Source organism: Pararge aegeria, chromosome 2 (genome assembly GCF_905163445.1).
Source record: "Pararge aegeria chromosome 2, ilParAegt1.1, whole genome shotgun sequence".
NCBI classification, from domain to species: Eukaryota; Metazoa; Arthropoda; class Insecta; order Lepidoptera; family Nymphalidae; genus Pararge; species Pararge aegeria.
In genome coordinates this window covers 507,406-527,543 of record NC_053181.1, presented here as the reverse complement: position 1 = coordinate 527,543, position 20,138 = coordinate 507,406, and the positions used below count along the sequence as shown (strand labels likewise).

Genomic DNA, 20,138 nt, shown 5'->3' with positions numbered 1-20,138 from the left:
TCTGCACGGAAGCGTGCAGAATAACCGAAATATTCTCATCATTTATATATATCATTAATTTATAAGTAATTGTTTTTCACGACCTCCCTGGCGCACCGGTGAGAGCTGTGAATTTAAGTAGGAGGTCCTGGGTTCGATCCCCGGTAGGGGCAATTTGGGACTTTGTAATTTCTGAATTTTCTCTGGCCTGGTCTGGTGGGAGGCTTTAGCCGTGGCTAGTTACCACCCTACCGACAAAAACGTTCCGCTAAGCGGTGTTCCGGTGCAATGTCGCGTAGAAACCGATTAGGGTATGACTACCATACTCCCTAACAAGTTAGCCCGCTACCATCTTAGACTGCATCATCTCTTACCACCAGGTGAGATTGCAGTCAAGGGCTACCTTGTAGTGGAAAAAAAAATCTTTCATTAGGCCATTGGACTAGTATGCCGTAAGCGTCCGTTAAAACCATACATAGTCACTCTAAAAAGCGTTGAGAAACCTAAGACTTGGTTTGTGGTTGAAACAAACTGTCAGTGTCGGCCTTCCCGTCCATACATTAATAATCACAGCTATCACGGGTAGTGCACTCATTTGTTCACTCGTTCATGTTTCACTACAACATCATGGCTTACAAAGTAAAAAGCTATTTCACCGGATTCCAGTCCAAAGCTAGATTTCGGAGTCCGATAATCCGGATTATATATTCTGGCATTTTAAGCAACTAGCACGGCGGGACGCCACAAAAAATGTTTATGGTTTAGCAAAAATCTGGATTCCGCTTTAAAATAGGCTTTGTTTGTTAGCGTCTACAGATGTGCCAACAAATCGGATTACGATATACTCCAAGGTCGGGAAGTCTTATTGAATAGATATACCCGTGCAAAAAATCGGCAGCTGACCTGATTTTGTATTACAAATTGGTGCAACTGTACTTGCTATAGCAACAATTAATATTATAATTATTATTTAACAACAATTAATATTATAATTATTATTTAACATTAATTAATATTATAATTATTATTTAACAACAATTATTTTACAGTTTAGTTTCAGGCAGGCAGACCAACTCACTCTCACGTTAAAACAGCGACTCTCTCTGGCTTTCTTAAATTGAGTATTTTTAACGGTCGTCGATGAATGTATATAGTATTTATCTATATATACTATATAGGTATATATGCAAATATAGATGTTTATTTATATGCACCACCTACCTCTTTTTTTGAGCTGCCTTTTACGCCTTTGGTTGCCTGGAAGAAATCGCTATGTAGCGATAAGGCCGCCCAATTGTATACTTTTCGTTAAATTTTTATTTCCAAATTTTGTATATTTTTATGTGGTGTACAATAAAAGTGTATTCATTCAGTCATTCATCATTTAAAAGGCAGTACAAGTTGGAATGGTTGTTACGTGTTGGCAAGTCGGAACATCTACAAATTCCTTTAAAAAAAATCCGGGTTCCCTTTTCAAATAAACTTTGTTTGTGCCACGCGAGGTAAAACAATGCGATGAAATATTCCTGTACGGAGTATGTTTGTGTTCGCGACCGCAAGGGTTTTTGCCGCGCCCGCAGAAATGTTTGAATACTTACGGCCGTTATTTACGGCGATGTGGAAGATTTTAATGGAAATTATGAGTACATAAGTTCATTTTTTTACAGCATTGCCCCAGTTTTTGCATCAATGATCATTGACATGATTAGTAAATTACCTGTTAATCGATAAAAACGTTTCAGTTAATCAAACTAATTTGATTTTAATCTGATGATTAGCGTTTCAGCTCCTAATCTAAACATATCTTTTGTTTACTGCTATTTGCCTAAACAGTTTGAAACAGTTTTTCTGTTTTTAGTAATTTTACTACCGGTTCCAAAGTTTATAATTGACATATTATAGTGTGGGATAAAAGTAGGACCGACGATTCTAAGTAACCTTGTTTTAAGGAATTCAACAATCCTTCACTTATCTCGATTTAATAAACGTTTTATTCATGTAAGAGTTTGTTTTTTTCACAAGAGGTTTTCGTGGTAAGCTGCTATGTTATATTATTTATTTTGTGTAGTAGATACATGGTAGATTAACAAAACATATAATGCCTTAAGCATTAGGTACAAAACACCGGATTGAAACATAAGTAATAATGAAAGCGTGATGAAAATATAAACAAATTAACTAGAAGAGTTTTTAAATCTTTCTCAGTAATTAAGCTTGTATTTTTAATAGCTAACCGTAAAGCTGTCAGTTGAACTTACACTCAACCACTCGGCTTGCCCTGTATTTACTTAAACTTTGTGTAAAGATGCACGTACATTAAACACAATACAGACGCACGATATTTCGGAAGTGCATATTAGCGGACCCAAAAGCAAAAGAAAAAAGCATTGTGTGCATACTTTGACAAACTTTTTGGAGTGGGTATTATTTATATTATTTAGGTAATTATTATTATTATAATTTCTTAATCGATTTTAGGCTTTGGTGGCGGCTTATTTTCCCACAGACAAGCTGTCGAAAAGGAACGCTAAATCGCTTCTTATCAGGGCAGTTCCGGCTATATTGGTAAAGAAGCCGATTTAAGGGAAGCGATTAATAAAGTGCCCTACGACTTTCAGATAACTGCACTTTCATCTTATACTGTATCGTAACTTACCATCAGGCAAAATTGCAGCCCAAACTTGTACTCAATAAATACACTAAGTTGCCACTACTTTTGTGACTGCACTCAGCACAAACGTCACAATCAACAGCACTAGGAAAATGTATATTATGTTTATCAATACGTGGAAGCTATGCTACTTACGTGAAACTCCTTAAAACATAATAAAAAAAAGGTATAATCTAATCTAGAAATTATTTATCATACTTGTAAATAGAAGTATTTAAAGTACGTTTATTTGTTACTTTAATAACGCGCAAGATTCAGTGGAGAGGGTCAGATGTGCGATCGCCTTCAGTTGCATTCAGAATGAGCTGTCATCGGTAAGGGATGGGGCGCGATGTGATATGGGTTCCCACTATATTTCACGTTTTTACTTGTCTCCGGGATGATTGGCTGTTGATTTATTTGTTCCATTCGTGTTCCTATTTCGTGGCAAACAAGTCTGTGATCCCATTGGCAGTTAGTCTACGCGTCTTACAAACATGAGGACCAAGGTTCTGTGACCTGTTCTTTTTCTTTACACATCTGGCCATTATTCTTACTTGTTGCATGCTTCTTATTACACTTGAGGAACAGATAATCACGATCACGTTCTAGCTTACAAAATGTGTAACGAGCGAGCGATAGCAGCGATAAGCAATAGCCACGTGTCGGGCTAAAATTTAAGTGTCATACTTAATACTTAAATTGAATTGTAGTTGGTTTTGATTCATCCCCTAAGGCACCAGAATCTCCGGAGTAAGTCCTAAAGCAACGTGGAGGGTCAAATACCTATCTTTTATTAAAGCTGGATGTTTATGCACAGCCGTGGAAAGTAATTAAATGATATTTATCATGATGATACGTTAGTTTAGTTGTTATCATTATTTTAAAAGTATAATGTGTATACAAGCAACGTCGTAACTAAACAAGTCAGAGACAAAGTAATCTGTCGGCCTTTTTCAATGCTCTCGTTCGCATTAGGAATAGCTTTAGCTGTGGATGCTCTGACCAACGTCCAATCTGTCTTAGTTCTCGGTCCAATCAAATTACGACGCAATCTCTCCGCAGATTTATTGTGACCGTCCGTGCTGGGTTAATCGTTTTTTCGATGACCAACCTTGAGGACGTCACTTCCCGAGGCCGCTTTATCACTCTTATTCCCTCGTTCTATCGTCAATCTGTCCTCACCATTTGAATGAATCTTGCCCTCATTTACGACCTTATTTGTATCCTTATAGAATTCTTTATCCTTTGCAAAGTTTCCATCATGTGTGTTATACTCATCTGCAACTCTAGGCTTTGCATTTGCTGTAGCTTTTATTTCTTTGACAAGAAGAGCCAATTTGTAGTTTTTATCGCATGAGTTAAGTTGGTACCCAATTAAGGCGATATCCATCAAGTGTCGGCCGCTGATAGGCGATTGATTAAGTTGGCGTGGTGTCATTTTTTGGAAGGTCCGAGATTAATGGAGAAAATACTGACTTGATAATTATCGTGCTGATCTATTTGTTTTTTTTCGAACTAAAACATTGAGTTTAAAGTTAATTCCATCGTTCCTAATAACGATTAGGCTATTCCAAACAAAGATGAAAAAGTATTTGATATATGAGGAAAAAGTATTTGATGCACTTTATATCAAATCCTTTTTTTTCGTATAGCGCAAATATGTATCATTAAAATATTTTTTTGTGGACACAGATAGATAGTGAGAAATGGATTGAAATCTATATCTCTGGCTAAACCTTACGAGATAGATCAAATAACAGAATTGTATTACTCAGCACTCCTTTTGGCTCCACATTTGTCTCTACACTGCTCCCGTGCGTAGACGGGGTGGGTACAATTGTACTGTACTGTAACACTAGTTGATGATAAATACAGAACGTAAAATACGTAAGCCACGGTACATGATATGATTGTAGTTACGTATGCCATAGAAATATCAATTAATTATTTTAGTTCGTTACGCTTCCTGCATAATCAAAACACTGTTATTGAATAACAAAACGAAGTTAACGAAGTGAAAGCGGGGTGGAACGGGGTGACGCAGGGGTGAAACTAAGACTATCACTCTCGAGGGAGACCAGGCTACAAATATTATTAGTTTGTGTCGTTCATGGAATATTATGCTAATTTTATAACAACACATTACACTAGGCACGTGTAGGCATGTGATTTAGGGCAGGAGTTTATGAATAAATAGTTTTTTTTTCGCATACCAACATCTTTTTATCAGATGAAGTTCGTGTGGAGCTTTTAGTGAGAGCACTCGTCCGGCGAAGTATTTCTGCATTGCTGTGTACTGGTTGAAGGGCGTGTTCTGTGCAATCCCTGAAAATTGTTGGTCAGTTAATGGGCGAGGGTTTTTAGTAATAAAAAAGTAAAATGTTGCTATTAACCTTCTTACACTATTTTATTTAACTTGTGTAAAGGCTTGCTCACATTTGGCGATGCGCAGCGTCTAAAATTAACTATGGCGTATTCGCTTCGATCTTGATGCCGGAGATTAGTTGTCACGATGTACAATTAATGTCAGCAATGTCAATATTAATTTACTAGTAATGAGTAGCTGTGGTCGAGGTTTGTTCAGAAAAATACTTATTCGGTTTAACAACATTTATTACAACAACGGTATTTTGCATTACATACTGATAGGTAACATAAAACAAAGGCAAGATTTGACGCAACCTTTCTCATCGATTAGGTTTAAGAGATTCTATACATAAGGTGGATAATGACTGGCGTTAATAACGCGTACGATATGCGATGATAATAAAAAGCACTTACTGCGCATACGTTTTAAACGCGCGTTGAGAGCGCGTTGTAACTACAATGTGCAGAAGCCCTTAAATGAACCCTTTCATTTACATTGTACTTACTCGTTATACTATCGGAGAAGGTATAACTATTTTTTTAAGTCTATTTTACATTGTAATCGTTCTCGTACCATATCCGTAATTAAAGCATGATACGGGAAAGTAGTTTCGAAAGATATGTTGTGATTTAAATTTGGTACATTTCGTGCAAATTTAAATTTTAAATTCCACCGAGAATCGCGGCTGTTGAACTAGTAAGTAATATGAAATTGAGATAACGTTTCAGTAGCATTAATTAAACTTGTTTGAATGATTTTATGTATCGTTGAATCGGGTAGCAATTACAAAATTAAAGATTTTATTCGATTATTGGCATAGCGGACACCATCTCTGAAAGTTTTATATAGACTTTTTAAAAAGGGGGTGGTATGCCGATGAGGTTTTACATTTTATTCTAAAAACTTGGTACGAAACTTAGTCACCAAAGCTATCTGTACATAGTATCTCCGACTTAATTCTGCGATAATAGCTCGGGTTGGTCGGTGCGTGCAACTGTGTTTGTGTGCTGTTTTGAACGTTTGTTCGTAGTTTCCATATGGCTTTAATAAAATAAAATAAAAAAATAAAAATAAAAATCCTTTACTTCGACCATAAAGTTGATCATAATTGTTAGTAATAACACACCTTAAAACTAATGTTAGTGATCTTATATCTATCTAATTACTTAATCCTAATACTATATCTAAGACAGGCTTGATTAGTCAGCATGTGCACCATATGACAATGGTTCAGGTACTGACAATCAAACCTGTCAGCAAATGCCCTCAGGATGGCATTGGAACTAGCCCTTACCCTGCGCACCAGGGATGTGCACCGCTTACGCATGGTGGTATAAAAGCAATCCACATGCGCATCCGCGAACATACCCGACGCGCTGCAGCAACGAGGCAGGCCCAATAGCATCCTGAATGCATTATTGTACTGGACACGCAGGGCATTGTACTGTTTCTGCGTGTAGTCCACCCACAGGCTACTCGTGTAAAAAGAAGTGCAGTAAGCTCTAAAGAGCGTTACTTTTACAGGAATAGTACAACGAGCAAACCTGCGAGCGATCATGTTCGCTCTAATAGACAATGCCCTGCGTTCTCTCTCTATGTCAGCATCGTCTTTCAGGTCAAAAGACACCAGATGCCCTAGGTATTTGAACTGAAACACCCTCTTTAAGGGGGTACCGTATAACTTAATGGGTGGTACGTTTGAGGGCACTGGTTTCCCTTTGGCCTGAAAGACCATGCATTCGCTTTTTTTTACATTATACGTTAACCCGTGACTGCGAGCGTAGCTTTCACACATGCTTAACAATTTAGCCAAGCCACAAACAGAAGCACTGAGCAACACCATGTCATCTGCGTAACTGATGTTGTTGAGACATACTCCGTCAATATGGCAACCAACATGCGTAGTGCTAAGCGACTCCATCAGTGCGTTGACATAAAGGTTAAAGAGCTTAGGGGAAGTTAAGCCCCCCTGTCGCACGCCGCACCCTAACCTATATGGCTGCGAATACGATTCAGACCATCTCACGACATTGACCTGGTTTCGATACCAATATTTGAAGATCCTAGTAACTTCTTCGGGCAGACCGGTGTCTTTCAATTTCTGCCATAGGATATCGTAACTTACCAGGTCAAATGCCTTGCTAAGGTCCAGAAAACACGCATAAATAGGCGTTCGTCTGTCCGTATAGTACTTTACAGTTTGCTTTAAACATAATATGGCCGACTCTGTTGATAAACCTGGCCTGAAGCCAAACTGATTGTCGTGTAGGATTATATGTTTATCCAGCTGGATGTCAAGCAAACTGTCAAGCACTTTCGCCACAACCGCGCCAAGTGAGATAGGCCTGTAGTTGGCTTTATCAGATATGTCCCCAGTTTTGTTTTTCACAATTGGCACCACCACAGTTCTCATCAGTGCAGCGGGTAAGTACGAATGCGCAATACATAAGTTGAACAACATGGAAAGTACTCTAGGTAAGTGAGGACCAGCATGCTGCAGATGTTCAATACTCAGCCCGTCATGGCCAGGAGACTTTCCACGCGACATAGAAGTTATAGCATTCTTGACATCCTTAGCTGTAAAACGGATTCCAATCACCTGGCCACACGTACACTCATCACTGACGGACTGTGATGGTCCCAACGGTGAAGTCACTGTGAAATGTTCTTTAAACATGTCTGCTATAAGACTATGCTCATTAATACCATTCACGCTCACTGGTAGACCAGGCCTACCGTTTGATTTATTGGTGGATTTCCAAAAGTTACGAAAATCATTTTTCGCATGCTGTGAAGCCAAGATATTCATCCTTATTTGTTCGCTGTGGTTCTGACACCACCTTAAGCGTGACTTAAATAGACTGCGACTTCGATGCATGTCGACATAGACCCTACCATATTTTGGTTTACCCCACCAGACCCATATTAAAAACTTCGACCTAGCCTCCCTATGTGCATCGCGAACATACCTGTTCCACCCCGCCACAGGACGCTTCCCAACGCGCGATCTTACAGTTTTGGATTCAGTGGCAGCCACAGACAGAACATTTACAATGTCGCTATACAATTTATCAATAAGTAACGTGTGATCGATACGCCCGCAAACACAATCACTACACGAACGAAATTCCTCGGGAAAATCAATATCTTTTAATTTTTCATGACATAGTTTAGTATACATCACTATTTCTTCCGGTTTTCTATCTCCCCATAGAATCTCGCTCGGCATGTTACATACACTCGTCAACTTTGGTTTAACCATATCCAAGTCACACTCAATAATCAACGGATAATGGTCGGACCAATACACATCGTACTTTACATATACATTGGAAATTGACGAATAAGCCGAGTTGGTCGTCACGCAGTGATCAAGCCACCGCCTCGACCCGTGGGCTTCACTCACAAACGTGTATGTGTCCGACCTTATGCCTAAAATCTGTACATCCACACATGACCACTCTTGCTCGTCACAAAAACACGTCAGCTCGTTATAAAAACGTTCATTCGGATGGGCGTTAAAGTCGCCAAGGATGTAAACACATTCTACGTTCATACTGTTAATAATAGCACTCACCGAACTGAGGCAATCAGTGAATTCCGTAAGGTTCACTATTTTATCTGTAGGCATATAAATACTAAACACTAAAATAGACCTATCGCCCATCACTATTTTTATGGCACATATTCGTGGATTATCACAACACACGACCGACACATTTTGGAAAACACTTTTATTCCATAGCAGCGCTACACCTCCATAAGGCCGGCCGCACACCATGCCCGCCGCCGCATCCATAGCAGAAGTGCCCGTGCTGCCGAAACGCTCATCAATCCCGCTAAGAAACTGAATATCATGCCCAAATAACCACGTTTCTTGAAGTGCTATCACACTCGCCGACTGACACAAAAGCCTCACATTGTCAACTGAGCGCTTTATACTTTTACAGTTGAAGCTTACTAAATTACAGGTGAATCTTTTATCCATTAACAGTCGGGGTAGGGCCGTTCACGGTATTCGTCGCCACCCCGTTCGCACCACTGCTGTTATTTCGCTTGAAATTGACGAAACGCCTGAATATTACTCCCTCCGGCCAGAGTGTTGCATCTAAAAATATTTCTATTTTCCGCTCTGATACAAAAAATTTGTACGCGTTATAGTCCTTGTTTCCTCGTAAAAAGGAAATCTTTTCGAGATTGATATGCTCTTTCGTTTTGTTATAGACGTAATCCATAATATCCTTCTCCGTGGTGTCTTTGTGTATCATGGTAATAAAAATTGGGACTTTTCTTTCGACGGCTTTAAAGTTACAATTCTCGTCATTGGAGACCCCCGCGACTCCCTGGTAACGATACGATCTCGTTTTCGGTTTCCGACGCTGTACAACATTCCACTCGCCTTCTGTCTTAGTCACCTCAGCGAACGACAACACACCCGCTGCCCGGATCGGAGCCGTCTCGCTGGCCGTCTGAGCGCTCAGCGCACTCACCGCTGGTTGCGATGACACATCACCCGCGCCGCCCGCGCCCTCGGCGCTCACCTGCTCCGCCGCGCGCGCGCCTTCGCCGCTCCGGATACGTTGAGATTTATAACTATCCGCCGCACTACCTTCCATATAATTTATGCTCCTATAGTTTAAACTAAGATCTCTCGGAGATGACGACTCAACGTTAGGACGATCGCTGTGATTTGTAATGATCGTATCATCGAGTTGCGACAATCCAATGGGCCCACTGTCCCGATATGCGCCTCTTTTCATGTTCACCTTTGCAGCTGAGAAGGGCGGCGATGTATATCGGTAACTTTGGCACTCAGTTCTCACTTTTTCCAGCTGGTCGATAGTTACATATGACGACTTAATATCTTTTATCTCGGCCTGCACAACGGCCAGATCCTTGAGTAGTTTTGAGACGTCAAGGTGGTCAAACGTAATCGGGGGTAACTTATCTAAGTCTCTCGCTACAAACACTGGCAAAACATCAGGGTCAGTGCCCTTAAAAAGACTGATTATGTCGTTTAAAAAACGGTTTTCTTTGCCTTTTCCTCTCCTCGCAGTTTTACGCAGATCCTGCGGTAGGGAATCGACGAGCAATTTATAACTTTCCTCGATCTCCTCCAATGAGAAGGTCGCGGCACAAATCCTCACAATGCTGTCTTCATCAGCCACAGACAATTTTGCTTTTACGTACGTTAATAATTCACATATTACGACCCTACAATTATTGCACGATAACGTCATTTTTCAAAAAACTGCAGCGCCGCCGTACAGCAGGCACACTGCACACGACCGATACGGGGCGCGGCGCTCGCGCAACTGAATTAATATATTTACTGTAACTTTAATGCTTAAAGTGATGGGCAAAGCATCAGTTGTGTTTACATTTTAAGTAAAATGAAAATAAGGTATTATTGATATCTCGTAGATAGTATTAAACAATATATTGGTATACAACGTGTAACTGAATTACGATATTCTGTTGAAGGGTACATAAGTATATTGTATAAGGAATCTCGCCGTAAAAATATTAAATCAAAAGAAGCATATTTATTTTTTCATATAAACGAAATCAAAACATTCTAAGTATTTACTTATGACAACCCTATTGGAGATAAACGATTGACACGCGCTTAGTACCTTCGCTACGCGACGTTTATCTAATAAAGTCAGAAGATTTTAATTTTTCCTGTGGTGTTAGGCTGTTTTCTTTCAGTAAAAGTGGTTAACTCAAAAACTATTAGCTTTTCGGTTTTGCAGATAAATCTCAGAGACAGTAAGTAATATACCTCTAAAGCCTATGAAGTTTTAATTTGGTTTTCATTTACACGTTGTATATATTTGTCTTTATACGCCCAAACATACGTGTGACATAATGTATACATTTTAATCATTTTTCACCCCCTTTCGTGCAATTCAAATATGCAGTTTAGCATACAGACATACATTAATGCTTTTCAGCCCGATGATATAATTCATCGCAGGATTAGCCACTGGCGGTAATAAGTCTAGTCTAAGTAAACTCTCGCTGTGTTTACTTGATCAACAAGACAATCATTAACACATCGTTTAATTGTGTATGTATTGTACCTAACTGTGTATGGGTTCAACGATCATCAGGGATTAGTTATCTTCGTAGAATTACCTCCCTCTAATTGAATACCTCCCTAGCGCGGCGGTGCTCACCGCCCCTTGCGGCCTTTCTATAAAGGAGGTTTTAAGTTCGATTCCAAGCTTGGGTAACTTGAAAGTTCAGTTGGAAATTGGTTTTAGTGTAATTTGGTCCAATGCGTAACAATAAAGATGAAATTGATCGTCCAGCACGGCTAGCAGAACGGAGACACAAATTATATTATACATTTTAAACAGTTAATAGCAGCTAGTTGAGGGTGAAAATGGGGTGTGTTCCCGAGTTAAACATAATTCTTTTCATATCGATCGTTAGTTAAAAAGGATGGGTTGAGACAGTAAAAAAGATTTAATTTTTTTTCATCGCGTCACTTCATACAATATTTATTGTTTTTTTGACTGTCCCCTTCAGGCTCTAGGACAGGCAAAGATCATTGACCATACAGTCTGTTCAGTAGCATAACAAAATATTTTGTTAGTTTTGGATATTATCTTATCTAATGGGTAGTTTATTTTATCTTTGGCGCGAAACACGCCATACTTTTTGGGCTCTGGATTCCTGTTGTAGCTGAAAAAAGTTTAGAAATTGTACTATTTCATTTCATTTCTGGCTACACTAGGTCTCCATAGTTATTTTTTGCCAGGCTATATATAATATTTATTAATCAGCTTACCAATAATTATTTTGATGTAAAGCTTATAACTTTAAATGCATTAATTATAAAATCTTTGAAGGAAAAATTAAACCATTATGTTTGTCCATGTGCCAACATCATCGGCCTACGACGTCTAATTGTTCATTATAATCGATTGTCAATTTACTGAATAGGCTGTAAGGTCAATGATCTTTGCCTTTCGTGAAAGATACAACAACAACATACGTATAAAAAAAGTATGTGACGATTGGCTGACTTCTCTTTTTGAATATTTTACACCCGCGATAGATTAATGGTGTCTTTAGCCAAAAAACGCTAACTTTTCTAAACATGAGATATTAAAAAGTTATTGGTAAAAATTCCAACCAACCATAGGGAGTTACCTGGCCCAAAGGTAGTTATAGAGTGTATATCTAGTTTCAATATTATAGTTTTAGTATTCAAAAATATCTACAGTACAGAGCCTAAACCTAAAAACATGATACAATACCATATTTAAACCCCACTATGTGAATGACACAATAATCCAGCCCAACATACCCAGACGGACAAACAAAGCGGTCAAACTTATAGCACCGCTGTTTGCGACGGGGGCTGAAAAACAATTAAGTCTAAGTAAACGCTTTTCATGTTTACTCGTTCAACAAGACAATTACCACCTCGTCCAATTATGTACAAGTATTCCACCCACCTCCGTATGACCTCAACGACCATTAGGGATTAGTAATCTTAGTCGAATGACCTAGGAAATGGGCGCAGACTCGCCGTGAGCACATACTTGCGGCCTTTCAGCTTGCTTAATTGCTGGAGCCAAGTTAATGTGTTACTGGAGGCTGCAGCCATTAACGCACGACCGCCTGTTAGCCGCACACAGAAGTGCTACGATTTTAGCAATCTGTGTTATTAGCCCGGTAGGGAAATACACGAAACACTCCCGTTCGAAGGTACTCAGTATTACTTGAATGACACGCTTTAAATGTTCACGCGCCTTTAAAACCAGTACTGAATGCAAAATTCTTCTTCTTCTCAGTCGGTTCGCTCTTGTCAGAGCGGTCGTGGTCGTCATTTAAGGGTTGTGGCACGCTTAACTATTCGTCGCCACTCTTCTCTGGCAGCTGCCTTTCTTGCACACTCATGTAAGGGGACGATGATGATGATTTAGTTCCTAGTTATAATGGCCAAAAACTAGGCGTTTAGTGGTGCAAGCACTTTTATATACTTTTTGTATTGTGATTCTCACAATAATCGAGGCGCGATACTCTTTACGTATTCATGTATTTTTCTCAAACATTTCCTTTGCTTGTCTCGAGTGGAAAACTTAAATACATTGATACAGCACAGGTCATTTCGGAGAGCATTGGATTTAGGTTTTTAGCCGTCATAAATTCACACTTTCAAAATATCACATTTCTGCCGGGTGGGTATTAAAAGACATTAAAAAACGGTCAAAGCAAAATAAGCTCCTTTTCTTTGTAATTCGGTTCATATTTGCAAACGTACGTGCGACTTACTCATTGAAGGTCAATATAGTTACACACCACGGGAGCCGGATTGCACAGTTTAAAAGACAAAAAAAAACTAAGAAAAGCTGACTTCAGGGTACAAAACAGAAATTAAGCTTTTGACGCAAGTGAGTATTAATGAATAAACCGTATTTATCTCCATGTATCCACGAGTATATTCACTGTGTACAGGCGCCCTTTTCCCCCATGGCCACAACCGAGCATTTCATTGAATACTGCTACTGCTAAGCTAATAAATGCTTTTTTGTTTGCTTCCACTTACTTCATACCTCTTTGTGAGTTAGCTCGCAACCCGAGCTTGCGCTTAGAAATTTAAAAATACAATTAAAATTATGAAAATGAAGCTTAATTTGCTATGCTCCGCGAAAAGCAAGAGTATCTGTATGGTACGATGGTACGATTCACAATTTTTTCAATCTTTATGCTCCACACCAAACAGATCGTCTGCAATTTACCCTCTACGCACGTTTCGCTCTGAAACCGGTGCATCCTCAGGAGATGTTGACTTTCCAATGACTATTTATTGTAAAGTCAACATATGGAGTATAACAAATTAAGCTTAATTTTCATAATATGTAATGGCAAAGTAACGCCTGCTTCTATCCAATAAAATTAAAATAACTTCTTTAACTGAGTTTAATGAGAGGAAATGTAGTATGCATTGTAGTCTGTACCTGTGTTTCTTGTACTCTTTGTAGATTACAAAACCATACAATTTTTAATCTTAAATGATAAATTGTTCTTCCATGGCCTATATATTGGTCGGGTATCAGCTTTTATTGTCCGATTATTCTCGTTCAACAATGGCTCGGATGAATAAATAAATAACCTTTTGTTTTGTATTTAACTTTATTGATAATGTGACAACGAAACTAAAGTAATTACTAAACAAGTCATGCCCACGTGGACTGGTGCCAAAAATGCTGGCTGCATTTTCGCGCTTAACAGCCAGGCAGATTCTCTGCTCAAACAATGGACCAGCCCTTCTGTCACCAGATGAGGCAACCCACAATCAGAAAATGTTTGTGTCAAGAACATGGATGTTTTGCATAAACATATTCACCCGTCCAGTTAGTGCCCATAACACTATCTGCGCTTATTTTGGGGCTAGATGGCGATGTATGTATAGTCGTGGTATATTTATTGATTAATTCAATAACCCTTAATTTAAAAAATTCAACTTTCTAAATTTCAAAATTCATTTATTTCAAGTAGGCCTAGTTCAATTCAATTGTTTATGGATTTTGTCTGTGCCAACTGGGCACAAGGTACTTCGCCAGTGTCTTGTAGATGGAGAGAAGTAGGCTTAGTTTATCAGCACTTTTGAAACGTCAAGTCAGTCTGTTTGAACTGACTCTACCACCGGTTCGAAAACTTCAAAACACCTTCATAATTATTGCCTCGCGGTTTAAAATGTATACTTAGTATAAAAACCGGCAGACAGCTAGCGAAGTGCTTCGATAACCTCCTCTATAACGTGTTTACGAGCGCATCCTCCCAAGATCGATGCTGCGCATTGATTGGCAACTTTGTGCTCCGAGATTACGCGAGAGCCGCGTTTATTGCCAGAACTTTCCGTATAAGCATTTTGCGAGAGCAAATTTAATAGAAAATCGCTCATACTCAGATTATATTAGATGCGAGGAAGTTGAGTGAACAGATTTGAGTTTTATTATAGTTTTTGGATTTCCCCTACGCAGACAAATGCAATCATGAACGGTTAAATTAATTTTGTAATTGTGTAAATAATTATCATCATCATCTTAACGGTGATGTAAGATACCCAGCTAAGTTTGTTGCGGGCTTCTTCGTAGACCAGGACGCGTTTGGAACCCTCGTAGCTTTAGTTTTAAGTTTACGAATGTAGTTATCGCCATCACTACTCACTGCTATGTACACATTTTGTATATAATCAACGCATCAAAAGTGACAAATATGTGCCTATTTGTATAAAAATATTTGACTTTGACTTTGGTGGTAGCGTCACTACAAACTGACATACTTGAAATTTCAAATGTTATATAGATAAAATTAATGAATTAAAAAAAAATCAATTAGGTTCTAAGTAAATAACCCGTCAGCCACTGCTGGACACGAATAACATTATCTATGTATTATCTTCGTGCACTGATAGGATTATATGATCTTTAATGAGAACGAAATGCATTTCAAACAGTAATTGTTGACTGTTGTTGGAATGGTAAAGAATTTTTGAAAAAAAAATTAATTGAATGTACTGCATTGTACCCGAAATAAAACATTATTCGTTTGATGACTAAGAACAATAAATTAGGGAGGAAGTTTTGTCCTCCCAAAAAAAATAGAGTTCATGATATGGAAGGCTCAATTAGGATCTCCATAGCATATAAGCGACGCGAGGGCTAATTTATTGTAGACTAAAAGTAAAGTTTTTAGTCCACAACAAGTTAGTTCTCGACTGGTGGTAGGTGATGCAGTTTAAGCGGGCTAACCTGTCAGGCATTTATATTGAATCTATACACCCAGGCTTCAACCAGACATCGTACCGGAACGCTAAATTATTATCATTATTATTTAACTCTTTATATGTATAATACATAATTAACATATCCCTACTTCCCTATCCCTATCCCTACTAATATTATAAATGTGAATGTAAGTTTGTTTGATACGCTTTCACGCAAAAAGTGCTTAACTGATCCTCATGAAACTTTGTACACATATTCTTGGAAGTGTTAGAAGTAATATAAGATACTTTTTAAGCTCGGTTCCTTTGGGAGAGGGGATGAGTGTTTGACGATTTTACACCATAACTCCGACAAATTATAACCGATTTTGATAATTATTCTGTACTATAGAGGTTATAATATGTGTTTAATTTTGCCCAAACTGTGGTTGGAGATAGAGGACAGAACTCCTCAGCGGACAGCAGTAAACCCCTCATTTAAGGCTTAGCGATACTGATTACTTTAAATTTTTTTAGACTTACAACAAAATTTAATGCCACATCAAACAACAAAATCAAACGCAGACGAAGTCGCGGGAAACAGCTAGTACTAATATAAAATAAAAACAGAAACATGAAAAAAGAAGTAAAATACAAGAGGCTAAATCGCTTGGCGGCAGGTCTTTGTTAAAGAGTGTTTATTAGCTACAGTCGAAACATATAGATTTTACAACTCGATCAAGTTTGCAGACTTCCATTATAAACAATCAGCTTAATTTGCTATACTCCGCAAAAAGCAGGAGAGTCTATACGATGTGATTTATAATTCCTTAAATCCTTATACTCCACACACAACAGATCTTCGGAAATGTACTTTCTACGCACGTTTCGCTCCAACACAGGAACATCCTCAGGGGATATTGAATTTACAATGAACGAATTTTGAGTGCAATTGGTGTGAAGTATAAAGATTGAGATAGCTCAGTTGAAGCGGTGATAGCTCAGTGGTTAGGACTTCGGCTTCACTTTCCGAGGGTCGAGTTTGAATCCCAGCACGCACCTCTAACTTTTCTAAGTTACGTGAGTTTAAAGCAATTAAATTATTACTTGTTTCAACGGTGAAGGAAAACATCGTGAGGAAACCTACATGCCTGAGAATTCTCCATAATGTTCTCAAGACGTGTGGAGTCCACCAATCCGCAGTGAGCCAGCGTGGTGGACTAAGGCGTAAAACCTTTTCACTGTGGGAGGAGACCCGTGCCCTGCAGTGGGCTTGTAATAGGTCGGTATGATGATCAAGATAAAAGTAATTATAAAATACACCGTACAGATTCTCCTCCTTTTCGCAAATTAAGCAAATTTTGACGGCCTAGTGGCGCAGTGCGCAGCGACCCTGCTTTCTGAGTCCAAGGTCGTGGGTTCGATTCCCACAACTGGAGAGTGTTGGTGTGATGAACATGAATGTTTTTCAGTGTCTGGGTGTTTATCTGTATATTATAAGTATTTATGTGTATATTCATAAAAAATATTCTTCAGCAATCTCAGTACCCATAACACAAGCTACGCTTACTTTGGTTGGTATTTATTTTATTTAAGCTTTATGTTCATTGTAACTTAATAACCGTTATTTTAACAACGCATCACACCTCTCACCGGTCTGGTTAATAGTGAAACTCAAACCAGAACAGTTTCCACTTTACCAGCGCCGTGGAACCAATCAACCGTTGATAATGAGCTTACCGGTGCGTCACGGCCCCGGCGAGCGGCACCAGCTAATGTCTGACACACTTCCGTGCCTCATCATTTGGCGGGTAATGGAAGGTGGCCCGACTTCGCGCAATTTAGGTCCCGCAACCCAGACCGTTGACTCAAAGGCTTTTGTTAGAGGTTATTAGCGGCTTATTTAGCGACACAGATTGAATTTTTAACCCGATAACATCTTCTTAGTTTACAGCATCGGAGCAAAGGTGCCTCTAATTTGTTTGATATTCATTGTTTACACGTGTAAATTGATTGACGTATAGCGACTTTTTTTCTCTCATTTGTCAACCTGAGATCAGTCTCTCTGGACTATGGTAGGTCAGACAGAGTAGGTCTGGGTAATAAAAAGGGTCTGGTGATAACTGTTTATTTAAATAAGTATTAATACTGCGATACTAATGAAACCCACGTTAGTTTCCACGGGCAGCGGTTAAATAAAATTTTAGAACACAAAAGCTGCTATTGCGACTTAACTATGATAGTTAACTTAACTCCCTCGTGCAATTTTTTTGTAGGTCATAGTGAGTTCATCTATATGTATCATCAATAGTTTGCTCAACGCACGCAAAATAGTGAATTTTATAGGCCAAATTATGCTACTTTGGGTTACAATATTGCAATTTTCTTAGAGACCTCAAGAAACAAAAATATTCCCTCTTATAATATCAGTATAGAGATATAATCTGAGTCGCGGCGGCTTCAACGATTTTAATAATATTCAGTATAATAGCTCAGGTGGGAAATCAGGCGGCTCTGAAACTAGACGACCCCGGTTTGAGTCCAGATGATTATTTATTATTTTTTTTGTTTTGCTGTTATTCCGAAGTATGAAGGCCCTCAAATTTTGTTTATGGTATTCAAAGTTTTGTTTGTTGGTCTCGTAGAGCAACGTCTAAAGTGCATATCTTGGTAGATACATCTCTTTAATTTCAGTATGGAGTAATTTGCCGACTTTGCTGGTTTGAGTAAAAGGTTGCCTTTGTGTGCCATTTAATTATATATTTTTTAACAAGAATAAAAACTTACATCAGTTATGAATGTTAAGCACTACTTGAATACTATGTGCTACAACTAGCTTTCAGAAGTGAAAGTATATGTAACTACTCCCAAATTTGATAGAAAATGTGGGTGTACCCTGATATACTGAATACATCTGCGTAATACTTTCGAGGGTACGAGACGGGATGTTGTGTTGTGTGATTGCATTAACAATGCATATTTATGCGAAAGCAGCAAACGTGTTTCATTTGCTGTTGTTGTTTAAACATTTCTAAACAAATGCCCTTGGAATAAAAAATAAATTTTGATTTATGACTGAATACAACTAAAAAAAACATCCGAATTAATAACCTCCTCCTATTTGAAAGAAGTCGGTTAGTAAAATAAATAAATATTATAATGACTAAGAGCAAAGATAGTGCAGTTTACTCTGAATTCAAAAGTACTGACAATCGGGTTTAATTAGAAAAGAAACTAATAATATGTTACCTTAGAAATCTTAATAAGACATTCTAAATAACCTTTAGCCCTTTAAGTATACACAATACTTGTCGCAAAACGATGTGCAGGCACACGCGAACGCGTTTGGTGTCATACATTTTGTTTGTCACAATGACGTAAACTAGTTGTTGAAGGGACAAAAAAAATGTTTTAAAAATTATAATCGAATCGCTAACTGTTACAAATGTAGTTTGAAATTTGAGTGCTCTGAGTCACATTTGATTTGTCTTGTTTTTAAGGTTTCTGTCTACTCAAATGACTGACAAATGACATTGCCCGCAGGTGCGTGCGACGTGGCAGGCGGCGCGGGCTCGGTGAACGCGCTGCCGGCCGGCGGCTCAGCGCGCCTGGCGCCCAGCTTCGACGCCGCCACGCCGCGCAACGTTACGGCACTCGTGGGCAAGAGCGCCTATCTCAGCTGCCGCGTGCGCAACCTCGGCAACCGCACGGTGAGTACCATTGGCATGGCCACTTCCCTTATAGCTACTACTAGACTACTAGACTTTACAGTTTTACAGGAAATATAAAAAGTGACATATTTTAATTGAAAACAATAAAAGACGCATGTCGGAAGCAAGGTTATTGCACTGCAGCAAATAAGTAGACAAAGGGTTTTTGAATTTGTTTTGATTTTCGGCACAACAAACTAGTTTTTTTTTAATCCTATACACGTTATATTGGGTTTCAAAAACACTAAAAGGATTTCTAAAAATAAATCTATAGTAGCTAGGTTAGATTTCAAACCACGAATCTCTAAAACTCAAACTGCATAGTAACATACTTTTTTCATCTTTCATAGAAATGTTCGAAAGCAAAAGCTGGAAAGGCATAAATCCGCTTAAATATACAAAACATTTGAAACAAGTTGTGGGCTCGAACTACGAATAAATCGAATTTTGCGTACTCCACAGTCCTCCACAGAAATGCATTGGAAATGTTGCCATAAAGCGTGGCTAGACTGTATCCAGAAATGGGTGACCTACTTTAGCAGAAAAATTGGCAACGCCCATTAGAATTGGTCGAAATTTGGCAAGTGTTATGCCACATGGGGCACATAATGGCTATTCTGATATTAAACAGACCATTATTTCAGTTATTATAATTCTTTATTAAACAGCATTGTCAAATTTGCTTCAAAAAGTTAACAC

General features: G+C 38.6%; 1 protein-coding gene across 1 annotated transcript in view; it reads left to right on the top strand.

Moving 5' to 3' along the window:
* LOC120627917 (zwei Ig domain protein zig-8-like) overlaps positions 1-20,138 on the top strand; it is a 456,100-nt gene that overhangs the window by 59,077 nt on the left and 376,885 nt on the right. Inside the window, exon 2 of the mRNA XM_039896047.1 lies at positions 19,273-19,439. Coding sequence (XP_039751981.1) covers positions 19,273-19,439 — 167 coding nt within the window. The remainder of the gene's footprint in view (positions 1-19,272; positions 19,440-20,138) is intronic.